Source organism: Bos javanicus, chromosome 12 (genome assembly GCF_032452875.1).
Source record: "Bos javanicus breed banteng chromosome 12, ARS-OSU_banteng_1.0, whole genome shotgun sequence".
In the NCBI taxonomy this organism is placed as follows: domain Eukaryota; kingdom Metazoa; phylum Chordata; class Mammalia; order Artiodactyla; family Bovidae; genus Bos; species Bos javanicus.
The window spans coordinates 86,963,938-86,978,805 of record NC_083879.1 but is presented as its reverse complement, the minus strand read 5'-3'; the positions used below and the strand labels follow the sequence as shown (position 1 = coordinate 86,978,805).

Below are 14,868 nucleotides of genomic sequence, written 5' to 3'. Positions count from 1 at the left end.
GCTGGGCTCCACTTGGTTCAGCCCAGTGCCGCCCACCTCAGGGAAATGTGTGTTGGGAGCTTTGCTGCGGGGCGGCCGGGCCCTGCCCTGCCCTGCCCTGCCCAAGGGGCCGCTGCCCAGGGCCACCCACACGCAGGCTGCCCTCAGCCTCGCCCCCGAGGCCAGCCTCTGCCTACTCTGGCCTGAGCGGCCCTCCTCGGCCACCAATTCCTAAGACTGGGTAAGGAACCGTCTTCCACAGAGATCCATCCCCAGAAAGTGGGCTCCCCTGCTGTGTCTTAACCGAATACCGGCTTTCTTGAGTCGCTGGCCTTGGGACAGCCCCCCAGGCTGATCTGCTGACCCAGCTCACCTGCCACTTCTCACGGGAGCCAACAAAAGCACGAGGAAGCCCAGACAAACACGTTTTATTAGCATCGTTACGGCATCGCGTCCCAGAGGGGATCCTCGGCACACAGCCCACTGAGCTGCAAGTGATGAGCAGAGCAGAACGACTACTGAACATGGTGCGGACAGAGGATCACCCCAAACCTCCAACAGAAAACGGAAAATCACTTTACAAAAAAGTAAAAATAACACCCATTTTTCTATTTTAAAAAGTGCCAGCTCTCAAGAGGCAGAGCGTGGGGCCCAGGACCCAGCGCCGGGCACCCTGAGGTTTGGGGGCTGGGCCGGGTGCCGAGGTTGAACCGCGGAGCCAGGTCTGCATCTCACCCTGCACACTCACCACTTGGCCGCCGCCTTCACCGAAGCCTTGGACCAGACCCTCCCTCTGTGAGGCTTGTGTCTGAGTGAAAAGCCCCAACACCAGGGTCTCGAGAAGCCAAACCAAAGTGGAGCCTGTGCCCATTTAGAAAAGCTCTTACCCCCCACCCCCTTAAGAGTCCTACTTTGGTAAATATTAACGTTTAACCAGTTAGCAAAATAGTTAACCCAGTTAGCAAAATTAACACCATCATTTCCATAGTTACTCTCTTGTGCATAGTAAGTGTTGCCAGATGAACTTCACGTTGGATAAAGCAGATTTGAAAACCAGTTTGCAAGGAAGTGCCCCCGACAGTGATCTAAGCCCAGGGAAGCGGCCGGGGCTGCGCCCGCGGCTAGATGGTCTGGTAGCCGGCGTGGCTCCTCTTCCGGCCGATCAGGTAGGCGAGGAGCACGATGAGGACCAGCCCCGCCAGGGCGCCGCCCACAGCGATGGGGATCAGCATGCTGTTCTCGTCCAGCTGGCACTCCTCCACTGTAGGGAGGACAGACAGACAGCTGGCTCGCCCTGTCGCGCCCACGGCTCTCGCGGGGAGGCCTCCCCAGCCCTGCTCAGAGGGTGGTGGGAGCACCGCGGCCGGGCTGGCCCCGCAGAGTCAGGGACGCAGGCAGAGGACGCCGGGCCCCGCTCCTGACCGGCCCCTACTCACCAGGCCCGAACTTGTCCCCGTCCACGCGGAACGCCTGCAGCCACACTCGGAACATGTTGAGGGAGAAGCTGCTGGTGACCCGCAGACGCTGCTCAGCGTTGCACTTGTACGAGTTCCCCGCCGTGGCCTGCAGCGCCCTCAGTGAGCTGTTGGTGGCCGTGAAGCTGCCTTCTGCAAAGGCAGAGGGGTGAGCGCCCTGGGCACCTGCAGGGCACGTGGGGCGGGGTGGGGTGGGGTGGGGGTCTCACCTTTGGCGTCAGGCAGGGTCAGGTTCAGCTGGACTCCTTGAAGGAACACCCTGCTGGAGCTCTCGTTCTAGAGAAGAGGACAAGCACATGGGCCCCATCAGACCAGGGGGGCGCCCCCAGCCACAGGAGACCGCATGGCGCTCGGGAGTGACAGGGCAGCCTGTGGTCTCGGGAACAGAGCTCCAGTTGGCTCCTTACAGTCCCTGCCCAGAGCAGAGCCTGCTAGGATAGGGGATGAAGGAGCCACACTCCCCAAAAGCCAACACTGAACTTTCCGGGAAAGCTTTTATCAGGAGTGCAGCAGCCCACTGCACAGTGAGGCACACGCGTCCACCAGGGCCGTGTCTGCGCGTCCCCAGTCTCCTGCTGACTGGACTCATCCCGGGCAGGTGTGCAGGGTGCAGGGACGCGGCTCCAGACGGGGCAGCAACAGCACCCGAGGCCTCGGGTCACCCCGGCCCCTGCAGCGCTACCAGGTACCATGAGGTTTCTGCTGATGGATGCGGGCTAGGGGGCCAGGGGTCCTGCAGACGCGGTGGGGGGGGGGGGCCCTCACCACTGCTGCAGGGCCAGGGGTCCCACAGACGGGGGAGCGGTAGGGGGGCCCTCACCATCACGAACTGGAGCGCCAGGAGCAGGAGGTTCTCGCTGTGGAGCTCCAGAGTTGCCAGCGTGGCGGAGCAATTCCCCCCGAAGGTGGTCTTGTTGGGGTTGACATTGAACTCTCTGGTCACCGTCTGCAAGAAGAACAAGAGGTCAGCTCCCCTCCCACCAGCCCCCGGGGTTGTGAGCAGACAGAGGCAGAGGTGGCCGGGAGGCAGTGGCTTCAAGGCCTGTTCACAGGAACAAATCAGAAGGAAGACACAAGTCCGCGCAGGGAAGACCGCTGCATGCAGACGGCTTCTGGTGCTTCCGGCAGCCTCCCCGGCTCTCATCCCTGCAGAAGGGACGGGCCTCCGTCTCCCAAAGCCACCCCAGACACTTGGCCTTGGGGAGATCGTCATCTCCAAGGATGAGCCGAGACCCCTGAGTACCTGTTGGACACTCGGAGAGCCCACCCCCTCTCAGGGCTGACACACCTGCCCCGAGGAGATGGCAGATCCAGGCTCTGCGGCCTCAGGACAGCCGGTGGATGGGGGTCCAGCCGAGCGCCGCAGGACACACTGCCCACGACCCGCCCCAGGACCCAGTGCAGGGAGCAGGGCTCTGGCCGGCCCACCTTGTTGTCGACTGTCCTGTAGGTGACGTTCAGCTGCAGCCCCATGCTGGCCAGCAAGCAGGTGCCGTTGCTGCCAGAAACGTTGTACCTGAACACGGCAGGGCTCGCGGGAGCTGGGGTGGGCGCGGGCTGGGGTGGCGTGGTTGGAGTGGGCAGGTCCTGTTCACAGCGCGTCTCTGCAGGGACAGTGGGGTGAGTGTGCCCACCCTCCAGGGAGGCGGGGCTCCAGAAACGCTGGGCAGGAGCAGGCTGCCCCCGGCCTGGTAGGCGCTTGGCGACCAGACCCCTGCCTGCACTCCCAGCTCTTCCTGCTCCTGGAACCCTCAGGCCTCAGCGGCCCCTCACCCACAAGAACATCCTCTCCAGCAGAACAAACCTCCCGTGAGGTCAGGAACAAAACTTCAACTGTGTCCTATGCTGTTGGGACGGTGTCTCCAAGACCATTTGAAACGGTGACAGTTTACACACACTGAGCACCTGTGCGCCGGGCTGGACACGGCCCCAAGGCAGCAGCGCCCAGGCCAGGCGGGGACACACAGTGGACACGCACCACAGGTTGGCACCAGCCCCGTGTCCAGCAGGGACAGCCCCGCGCGTCAGGCTCGGAGGCGAGACCCGTGCAGGCCACCACTGCTGCAGGCCCGGGCGGGGCAGGAGGGGCCGGCAGGGCAGGGCAGGAGGTCACACCTGGCGGACGAGGGAGCCACAGGTGGGCCTGGTGACCCCAGCGGGGAGAGAAGCCTGTGTGGGGGGCTGGCGGCAGGGCCTCACGCCCGTGCCATCCCTCCCTGGAGAGAGTCCGCCACGGGACCGCTGACAGAGGGGGCAGCCCCTGCGTGGGGACCAGGCTATGTACGGAATCTGTACCATCTGCCGTTCTGCTGTGAACCTAAAACTGCTCTGAAACCAGTACTCTAAACACAAGGCAACTGTTTACCTTAACAACAACATCAGTCTCTGTGCCTGTGTTCAGAGGCCTCAGGAGCAGAAGGCGGCCATGAGGTGAAGCGTGTCCAGGCCGGGCAGGTCAGGGGACCAGACACCGCTGCCCGGCCTGACCTCCCAGGTCCGCGCTGCTTCCCTCTGCTGAGGCCCGCGCTCAGCTGCTAACTGCACACCCGGCTCCTGAGAGCACGTGAACCACTGCCCTGGGTGCCCCCGAGCCCCCTGGACCCTGGCTCGTGCCCACAGCCTCACGCGCTTGCTGCCCTAGGAACAGCCAGGACCCTCCGGGCTGGCCTGACCAGGGCCACGTGGCGGCCTCAGGATCTGCCCCTCGGCCCTGTGACTGGGCCTCTGCCCACAGGTCTCCCTGTCACGTGGGGCTTCCTTCAGCCCCCGCCCCGCCACGAGTGTGCCTGTGGGGTCAGGGGCTGGCAGGCTCCTCTGAGGGCCAGGCGGTGGCTGCTGCGGGTGCTGGCCGTGGGTGCCGGGCCCCACCTGGCTCCACTACGCAAGCGCGGGAGTGGGAGGGCAAGGGCCCGTGGCTGCTCCCCGCAAAAGCTCAGTCACAGGCACGGAAACTTATTTTCACCTGTTGTAAAACATTCTTTGGATTTTTTTTTTAACATTAAATTTCTAATCACTCACACGCACGCCCAAAGGGGAGTAGCGGCCTGGCCCTCGGGAGGCAGGGTGGAAACGCCCTCCCGAGAGCCGGCTGGACCGGACTGCTGGTGCCCCGGGGTTGGAAACCTCCCCGCCAAGGCCCGCGGCTCCCACCGCGGATGCACAGCCCGCGCGGGGGCCTGCCGAGCGCACGCGGGGTCAGGCCGAGGACGCGCGGAAAAAAAAAAAAAAATTTCTAATCACAAATAGCAACCTTTGTTCATTGGCTGTGCAGAGCACAGAAGGCCTCGCAGCCCCACTGGAAACAGGAGGGCCCAGGCCTGCTGCCGGCCATAGGGAGGGCCACGGGGTTGCCATGCAGCCCAGAACCCGGCCACTCTGAGCCGCCAGGCAAGGCTGGCACACGGAGCAGGGTGGGGGGATGCCACCCTCCCCCCAGGCAGTGATGGTGACCTGTGAGCTGAGTGGCAGGATGTGGGGGGTTGGCAGCAGAAGACAGCGTGCTGTGCGGTGCCCAGGGTGCTCTCTGCAGACTCCTAGGCCCCCATGACTCCCGAGAGGCCAGCACCCTCACCTCACAGGAGGAGGACATCCTGAGTGGCACCCCGGGCCCACCTGCCTGAGCGGGACTGTGGTGGGCGAGGCCTCTGTGTGGAGACCGCCGCCCCGACCCCATCCACTCCATGACGAAGGCAGAGGGTCCACCTGCTTTGCCCTGGACCCTGCTTGAACCCACCCTCAGGGAGGAGGGCACCTTCCCCACAGTGGGGGCCGGGGCCTCGGCGGGGTCCTCACCCTCTCTGCTGAAGTTGCTGCTGGACAGGTAGGCCTGGATGGCCGCGTCTCGGAGCGTGACCGTCACATTGTCCATGTTGACCTGAGTCTCGCTCACACACCGGTACGTCTTATTGATGTCGGCCTTGATGTCGGTTGCCGACTCCACAGTCTTGACTCCTATATTTTAAAAAATCAGTTTTTAACCCCTTGAACTGCTTGCTTAAAAAGCAGTTTAGATATTCCCCAACCCAATTCTCTTCACCTCATCACCGGTCCACACTGGTTCTTACCTGTGGAGCTCGAATTGGGGAAAGTGTCTGTGTCTGACAAGTTATAAGCAAAGCGCATCAGCTGGACCTCGTAACGTGTTGCATTTCTGGTGAAAATGAGGGTCAGCGTGTGGCCTCTTCCAAAAGTGATCACGAGACTGGAGTCAGAAGCATTCTCTTTGCCACAAGAGCTGCTATTTGACACTTCCGCACCAGCTGGCAGCTCAAAGGACTTATTCTGGAACCAACACGATGACGGGTCACTTACTACAGGGTTCAGAAACAACCACAGCTCGGAACCCAGACCCTCTCCGCCTCAGATGCCGCTATCAACACATACGTTTGTCATAAAACAAAAGACAAAACACTTTATGTCAAGTAACAGAGCGAAAAGAAATTCCAGTGTGAGATAAGGGTGACCTGATTACTGACACTTGCTTCACTGACGTAATTTTGCTTCACACGAGAATGAAAATAAAGCTATCACGTGAACTGAAATAATTAATGCTAGGCTCCAGGATGAGCTGATACTCTCAGACATTCGTGACTGCTACAGAGCTTATTTAAAGAGCATGTCTCTCTAAACAGAGAGAAGATGAGGTTTACTGCAGAATTGTTTGACTGAACTATCGTAAGCAAAACAAACAACTACAAAACCACCAAAACCCATCTCCATGACCTGAACTGGACAAGTGGCCAGCGAGAAGCTGTCCTGGCACTGTCCTGCCGACAGACCATGCCTGTGACAAAGACACGTTTTTATGAGGTGGGAAGTCACATGACTGCAAACAAATGACTCCACTTGTGTAAGATGATTAACACACAATGAAACAATACTTAAAAATTCTAACCCAAAAAAAGCGAAGTAGAAATTAAAAGGTGCCCGGACAAATCTTTACAATGAGAGGCATCTCCATGGACAAGGCCCGCAGAGCTCCCTTCTGTCTGACAAACATCATTTACATCAAGAGGAGTCGGCAGCTGGCATGTCCAGGGGGCTCCAAAGGACCCGCCTGTCCTCCTGGCAGTCCTGGGCCCCCACTGCTCTCCAGGCGCCAGCAGGCGGTGTGCCTGGACGTGGGGATGGGTAAGGAAGAACAGCGCTTCAACAAAGTGCTGACAGCAAGTCTCATGGAAGGACATATGGAAGAGGGATGAAGCGCTGCAAAGCCCACCAACAGGTGATTAACGGAGGGAGCATCAACAGAGAGGGAGAAGGGAAGGGCTCCCCGCTCCGCTGTTCTTGTCTGGAGAACACCACGGACAGAGGAGCCTGGCGGGCTACAGTCCCTGGGGTTGCAGGGAGTTGGACGCGACTAAGCACGGCACAAAAAACAGAGAAGCGCTGCTTATCTGTCAGGGGCCTCGGACAGCAGCGAGCAGGCCTCACTCTGCAGGAGCGCAGTGCTGTGTCACCAAAACCACAGGGATGCCCGTCAGACCAGTGCAGTCACACTGCACCTCCAACACGCGTGCACGTGTGACTCCTGCAGCGTGACAGTTCATCTAAAGCAGAACGGAGCCACAAACCAGGCACAAAAAGAACACGAGAGCTCAGGTCCAGGCGATGGGCGAGCACTCAGTACAGCTAACACAATACAGCGCTGCGTCGTGGTGATAAAATACAATCGTGAGGAAAACTGAAAAAGGCTCAAAATAAAACAGCAAAAGCGGCGCTCACGACCGTCCGTATGACTGCAGCCTCAGCGTGCACAGACCACCCAGGCACCAAGGTGTGCGACACGCAGTGTGCGACACGGAACACGCACGCGTGTCGAGGAGCGGGCCCGGTGCGCGCGCACAGCGGGGTGCGGGGCCCGGGCTCTCCTACCTGGGGCCCACTCCTGGTGTCGTAGCTGGTCAGGAAGGTGGCAGAGAAGTCGGCCATGATGCAGGCGGTCCCGTTGCCATTCTTCACCACAAACACTGCTGATGCGCCGTGCACGAGGCCTGCTGACTCCCAAACAGAGAAACCCCCGTGTGACTTTTTGGAAGTGTCTGTGGCTTACAGTTGCAGCAGCGTGGCTGTTACTGGGAAAGCTGCTTAACTGCCAAAGAGACTGGGACATGCAGGTCCCAAGGGCTGGGTCCGCAGGGCTCTGTCCCCCCACACCACTGTGACACTGCCCTCTCAAAATCCACCCCCTCTGTGTGCCAATCTGGGGTCACCCAGGGCCTAGGCGGCCTCACGCCGGTTCCTCAGAGGACCTCTGGGAGGCGGGGCAGGGTCCTGGAGGAAGGACTTGAACTTGGAACCAAACGCTCCCATTCTACAGAAATGGTGGACCCACACTGCAGCTCAAGAGCTGCCTGATTTACCTGCTGACAGGGCAGGAAAAGCCACAGACTCTAAGATCAGAGTTCTTTACCCACTTCCAGAAGGGCCTCAAAACCCAGTAACTCCATTGGCTCTGGACTTGGCTGTGCGACCTTAGGACCCCACACCAGCTCTGCAGGCGCTGCCAAGTGCCCAAGGGAAGGGCGGAAGGAGCTGCCGCGGGGCCTCCAGCCTGTGCGTGACCGTGGCTCTGAGCCAGGGCCAGGACCACAGGCCACAACCCGAGCAGGCAGCTTAGCAACAAGTGCATCTGATCAGGGGCACAAAGGTAAGTTTACAGCCATGCACTTCAGCACCTGGTTCTCTCACAGACGGGCAGGAACAGATGTTCTGACCCTTCTAAACCCAAACAGCTTTCAGCCAGCACAGCTGTGGCCACGTGCCAAGAGACACACCTCTGTGTTTCTGCAGCACAGGCCCCTGCACGCCCTTCACCAGGATGGGACACACCCACCTCCGACGGCTCTAAGGGTGAAGGCGACCCAGGTGGCGCACTCCGGAGCAGCAGCTGGCTTCCCACGCGTGGCCCTGCTGCTCATGTGTAAGTGACTCCAGTGAGCCCAGTTCACTCTACCCTTGTGACTGGCACCAAATACAATCCTCAGAGCAACTACTGCTTAGGCCTAAAGCGGGGAGGACAGACAGAATCCCCACACTCCGCCTGTAAGCCTCAGGTAGAAGAAACATCAGGCTGGAGCCACAGACAAAAAAGCTGCTGCACAAGGACCAAGCCAACCAGGCATCAAGGATACTCTCGTCTGTGTTGATTCACAAATTTCTAAGCTACTCCTCAGAATACTCAAGGAAGATGCCACTAAAATCATTTCCAACGAATGAATACTGCTTTTTCAAAAGGAGCGAAAACCCCACGATTCACTTCTGACACAGTGAAGGTTTTAAAGACGCCTCTGAGTGCTAGAGTAAATGCACAAGAGCCGCTGAGACGCCAGCCAGGCAAACGCAGGTCCGGCAGCAGAAGCAAAGCCCAGGCACAGAAGACGGGCAGACACCGGACACCGACCAGCACCCGGCGCACAGAGACGCCCCAGGCCTGGGCGGCCCTGCCCGGCCTGGCCCCAGAGTCACGTGTCACTACATGCTCCACAGGCTCGGCAGGTCAGGCCACTGCTTCCCTCGTCAGCTCCTACCAAGCCACTCTCCTGTAAGAATTCCTTAAATCACCAAACGCTTCCTACTGACTCAAAGCCCTTCACTAGAAAACGCTTCACGTTAAATAACTTTTCAATCACATAATTCCCTCATTTAGTAATAAACAGGCTGAGGGCCTGAGCTTTCAAAGAACAACAAAGAAATATTACTAAACAAACCTCAAACAGCCTTCAGCAGGGCTAGAGACCCACATGTATTCTGGAGAGACCCAAAAATTTTTCAATTAAAACAAGAAACCACAAGCCAATTTTGGTCAAAAGAAAAATGTCTGCAACAGCATTATAGCATAAAATTATAAGAGAATGCGTGTATGCAAATGATCACAAGTTTCTTTTTAACTCTATAAAAATACCACTTTCTCAAGTCAGGATGTTTCAGTAACTTGAGGAGTATCCCTCCTGAAGGTCAGAACCTGCACCACGAGCAGCCCTTCACTCAGGACTCGCCGCCATCCTCTCTCCAGGGTCCTGTGAGGAGTAGCACCTTATTCCTTCAGAAAACTTCCATGTGGAGACATTCCAGTCTCTAAAACAAGCTGTGGGAACACGCCTGCCTGAGGTGAGACCTCAATCTTGAAGAGAGTCCTCCGCCACTCCTGGCCCGATGAGTTGGGCTCAGAGGAACCACCAAACCCTCAGTTCAGGCACGGGTAAAGTAAAAATAAGTGAGCCGACACGAGAGCTGCCAGAGCATCAGGTTAGCTGAAGCCAGCGCAGCACTGAGGACAGGGCCAGGGCCTGTTACTACCGGCGTGTTCAGCACCACAAGGCTTCGCCTATCAAGCTCGTTGCTGAGCCCATGGCGCCTGACACAGACCGTCAGTAAGTGTTGTATTTAATGAGCGCCTGTGCTGTGCTCTTCAGGTAACTGAGTTACTGTGACAATTTTGATAGGTAGACACTATCAGGACTCCCTTTCACAGATGGGGAGTCCAAAGCAGGGAGCAGTTGACCACCATGCTGGAGGTCACACTGCCACGATAGTGCAGAGCCAATCTGGAACTGGGCCTGCTGACTCAGACCACGTGCCTGCCGAGCTCACCACACCTGAACACTTTCTCTCCAACACTCAGTGAGCAATGATTATGTTTCAAATTACAACATACTCATTTGAGATGGGAAAGAGATTGCCATCTGGAGGAACAAGTCAATAAATTCTTCATTAACTTTTTAAAATAACTCACTTTCTAATCTAAGATCAATTCTTTTTATAATCAGCGATACATAATCATGTATGAAGACTTAAAAGAAGAAAAAGACAGACGGAGGAGCCATCCCTGACACAGAATCACAACCTCTAAGACTACTGTGTACATTTCCAAACAGCTGACATGCATGTTCTGCTAGGGGGCACTGCTGTGAAACTGGGCGTCTCTTCATGTAGGTCCTGAGCACTTAATGTGTGAGGCCAAGATAGGCTGTAGGATAAGGAAGATACAGGCATAAAAATAATCACAACACAGCTGAACAGATGCTCCAGAAGTAGTGTAGGTCATACACGCATGGAGTCAAGTCTTTCGGGACACACAAAGGACTACCACAGCCTGGCATGGATCTAACAATATAAATCCAAAATTATGGACCTAAATCATTTAAACTTCCAACCTAGTGAAGAATTCGATCGCCAGCCAACCTGGGTAACTGACAAACTCCCACAATCGAGAGTAACAGTATCGGTAAAAAAAAAAAATTTTCCCCCTATTTTGTAAGCAACAGTTCATCATTTTGAAAGCGGAAGGTCATCCGGTGACATCAACGGTCAAGAGTCCTATTACATAATAGTTGATCTATGTATCAAAAAGTTTCAGTTCACACTTGCCTAGCTTTCTACAAAGTTTTCAAACGAAACTTAAATTTCTAGTTACTAATGCAGGATGACTTTGTAATTTAGAACTCAGAAACATCTTTAGAAAATGCTTTTTGGTGAAGTTGTGTATTAAAATAAACATTACTTGAAACAGATCCAAATCCAAGCTCTTAACAAACCTTTTTTAAAAAATGTATTTTTAATCAAATATAAAATTTAAAGGACATGACAAAATGGATATCAAAAAAGTAATTGTATGCACGAGACTCCAAGCTATCAATGTAGGGAAGTTTCGGATTTTTCTCTTCATCAGGTGAGTTTTTAAAACATGAAACACAGTAACAAACTTGTAACGCTGGCAAGCTCTTCTCATAAAGAAAAGCCAGCCGTCCTGACAGGACAAGACCCGTCCCAGCAGCTCCTCACCTAACTCAAGACACCTGCCAGGGAGAGCAAGGCTCCAAGTTTGCTGAAGTAAGGTCACCCTTTTCGGCTGGTCTTGCAGCTCAAAGAATGCATTTTACAACAACAGGCAAAACAAGAACCTGAAACCAAAATTCATTCTGTCACCAGCAACAGGATTTCGGGCAGATGTCTAGAATTCCCAGCAGACAGGGGTGGAAAGTGCCTCTCTGTCTGCTGAACTCTAGGGCGCTCCGCCGGCACTTCTCAGACCCTAGCACGTTCATCTTCCCGTGCCATGGGAACCAGGAGAGAAAGTGCCACACAGAGCCCTAACGTCAGATCAAACCAGGCAGTGATTCCTGTTCAAGTCAACACGGTTTCTCTCTCATTAGGACAAATAAATGAGAGCAAAATCCCTCAACGGAGAAAACACCCGCAGCCACGCACGCCGCTTTTCCGACGACGCCTGGCTAGAAATGAGCACGTCCACTGTGACGCCCAGGCCCTTTGTCCACTGCGGGGTCCCCGAAACTCCGCGGGGTAACGAGGTCGTTATAACCTAATGAGAACGCCCGGCCGGCGAGCGACGTCAGAACACAGGTCAGCGCTCCGTGCCGGCCAGCAGGGCCAAGGGGAAAGCCCGCACGACGGGCTCCCGAGGCCGGGGTCGCCGCCCGCCCCGTCCCCCGCGGGGACCGAGGCCCGCGCCGTCCTCGTCCCGGCTGCAGCCGATCGCAGCCCTCCGCGACCACCGGAGCCCCCAAATGAGGGGGCGAACCGCAGCGCAGAGAAGCCGCCAAGTCTCCGCCAACGGCCCCCAGAAGCGGGCTCCGGGGACCCGGGCCGACGCCGCCCCCGGCAGCCGGCCCGTCCGGACGGACAGCGCTCCCGGAGCCCCCGCCCCCGGGGCCGGCGCGGCCCCTCACAGCCGCCCCTCAGCCGGCGGACCCCGAGCCCTGGGCCCCCGCCCGGCCTCTCACCGAACAGCAGCAGGAGCAGCGGCCGTCGCCGGGCGCCGCCGGGGGCCGCCATGGGCGCGAGCGGGAGCCGGGCGGGGCGGGGGCGGTTGGGCCGGGCCGGGGACTGACCGGGCCGGCGAGAGGGCAGCAGGTCCCGGCGCTGCGCCCGCAGCGAGAAAGAGACCCCGCAGCCGGCGGCGCCCGTCACGTGAGGCCGCACCGCTCCCGCGCCGTCACGTGACCCCCGCGGATCTCGCGAGAGTGCGCGAGCTCGGGCTCCGCCCCGCGTCCGCCTCGCACGTGACCAGCCCACGGCACGTGACCGCTGCGCCACGTGACGCGGGTCACGCCCACGACCCCGGTCGGGTCTCGGGTCGCCGAAAGCGGAGGGCGGGCGAGGACGCGGCCGGTCACCTGCCCACGGAGCCGCCGGGCCCGGCCCGAGCCTGCGGGAGGACCAGACTGCGGCTCTCCGCCGCGGGCCGGGGGTGGGCGCGCCTCGGCGTCGGGGGCGCTCCTGGAGGAGGGCGGGGAAGCGAACACTTCCTGAGGGTCTCCACGAGGGCGGGGAAGTGGACAGTCTTCCTGAGCGTCGTCTCCACGAGGGCGGGGAAGTGGACAGTCTTCCTGAGCGTCGTCTCCACGAGGGCGGGGAAGTGGGCACACCGGGAAGCACTCAGAGCTCGGGCGTAAGGAAGGCTGACACAGTCCGGGGTGAAGGGGCCGCGGAGGGCTTGGTGACTGCCAGCTGCCACCCCTCCTAGAGCGTCCCAGAGGGGCCGGGCGGGGCAGCCCTAAACCGCCCAGAAAAAGAAGCCCCAGCCCGCCGCTTCCACAGCTTTCCCCAAGTTCCTCTCTCCGACGCCCTGGTTCCCCGCTCGTCTCGGGACTGCCGGGTCCTCTTTTCTGGACTGCTCTCCGGCTGCGCCGGCCCTTTGCGGAGAGGCGGCCGTCCTGCCCTGTCCACCCCGCCCGCTGCGGCCTCAGCGCCTCGGAGCACCCGCTCGGGAGCCGCCTACCATCACCCCGCCCAACAAGCTGTGATTCCCGTGGGGTTGTGTTGTTGACTTGTCTGCTTTTTTGTAGGTTTTGTCTTTTCCTTGTCATTTCTTCCTTTCCAGTTTTCCCACGCTTCCCTACCAGCGTCTAACAAACACACAGCTGAGAAAGTCTGGCACTGAAGGGCTTGAAGACTGCAGTGTAGCTTCGCTGATGTCTTGTTTAGGCGCTCAAGGGCCGTCTTGGATCTTTGCTGCTCTTCCGCACAGGGAAGAGTCTCAGCGGGGCCTCAAGAGAAAGGACATTAGGAGGCTGAGGGAGCCCCAGGCTTGTTGCGTTTTTGGGCTAAAGAAAAGATGCACAAGCTAGAAGTTGAGAGCTGTGCTTTATGCCTCTGACATTTTTAGGACCTCAAGCTTGGGGGACATCATTTCAAATAGCCCAGAGAAAAAGCCAGGGTATATTGGAGTTTTTGCAACAAAGGGCAGGTAGTCCAAAGGTCAGAAGATTATTGTTAATTAAGGAAAACCAGATAAGCCAAGTTAAGGAACTTAAGTGCCTTTCTGTGTGAGGAGATGCAAGAGTCTGGCCTCACTGAAGTCTTGCCTTGATCTCCACCCCAGCTCTCTGGGGCCAGTGTCCCGTGCTTTGCCATGCTGCGTTCCCTCAGGACTCGTCGGGCTGGTTGCAGTGCAGGTTTGTGGGGTGGCGGGCGTGTCCCCAGGCTGCACCGTCGGGGGTGTCTGCAGTCACAGAAGGGTGACGGCTGAGACATCCTTCATTGCTGATTTGGCAGGCTGCGTTCTTAGTCCACGGTTTGTTCTGCTCTCCGGGGCAGGAATCCACTGCTACTGAAGAGTCGGTTCGCTCGCTGAGGTCTTGCTAGGTGTTTGGGAGCTTTCCGGGTTCTTGTTAGTTGCTGTTCTGGGTGGGGGAGAGTCTCAGCGGCATCGCTTAAGAGAAGTGCTGTCTGGCCAGGTGCGCCATGGAAAAGAGGTGCTGACCTTCCATCTCTGTGCCATCACTGTGACATCCTTCAGCAGCAAGTTTGTGACAGGATGTTCCAGTAGGTCATCACTCGAGCTCACGTCCTTATGAAATAGAGTGCTAAGCTCAGGAGTAATTAGTTAATTCTAGAACATTGCCCTTTTCTCACCAACTTCCTGATGGTGAGAAACTACCAAGTAATTTTAGTATGAAAACAAAAAGACCTATCAATTGTTGCTTTCCTGGCTTGGAAGCTCCTTCCAGTGTTGAGAGAATGTTTTACCCTCTGAATGTGGGTGCAGAGAAGCTGGCTGCCCAGGAACCGGTGTTGGGTGGTGAAGGGCCTGCCCTGCCTTCTCGGGTCGGGTTGGTGGTGAAGGGCCAGCGCCACCCTCAGGGGGTCGGGTTCGCACCCTCGTGCCTGCGGCTCCCGCTTGCCCCCTCGTGCCTGCACTCTCCTCGCATCGTTCTCTGCTCCTTTTGGAAACTGTGAGCTACCCAGAGTCCTTTCAGCAGGCAGTTTTATTTTCTTAGGCCCTTCAGAGCCCATTTTTTCTGGGTCCAAATGCATAATACATGCTGCGTTTAAAATCTTCTCTTTTTAAAGACCCAAAGAAGTTTGTTTCAGCAAAAGGACAGAACTTTTAAAAACAGCAGAAAATGAAAGATTTGTCAAAAATTCTATGATGCTATGTTTTTTATACAGT

General features: G+C 57.4%; 1 protein-coding gene across 1 annotated transcript; it reads right to left on the bottom strand.

The window, feature by feature from the left end:
• Nucleotides 1–391: 391 nt before the first annotated feature.
• On the bottom strand, nucleotides 392–12,433 carry LAMP1 (lysosomal associated membrane protein 1). Its single transcript, XM_061435455.1, has 9 exons — nucleotides 12,197–12,433; nucleotides 7,329–7,450; nucleotides 5,519–5,735; nucleotides 5,247–5,405; nucleotides 2,883–3,058; nucleotides 2,275–2,400; nucleotides 1,664–1,730; nucleotides 1,416–1,586; nucleotides 392–1,240 (listed from the first exon to the last, which is right to left on the bottom strand). The coding sequence occupies exons 1-9, from the start codon at nucleotides 12,246–12,248 to the stop codon at nucleotides 1,101–1,103; spliced, it is 1,230 nt and encodes a 409-aa protein (XP_061291439.1). The 5' UTR covers nucleotides 12,249–12,433; the 3' UTR covers nucleotides 392–1,100.
• Nucleotides 12,434–14,868: the final 2,435 nt, after the last annotated feature.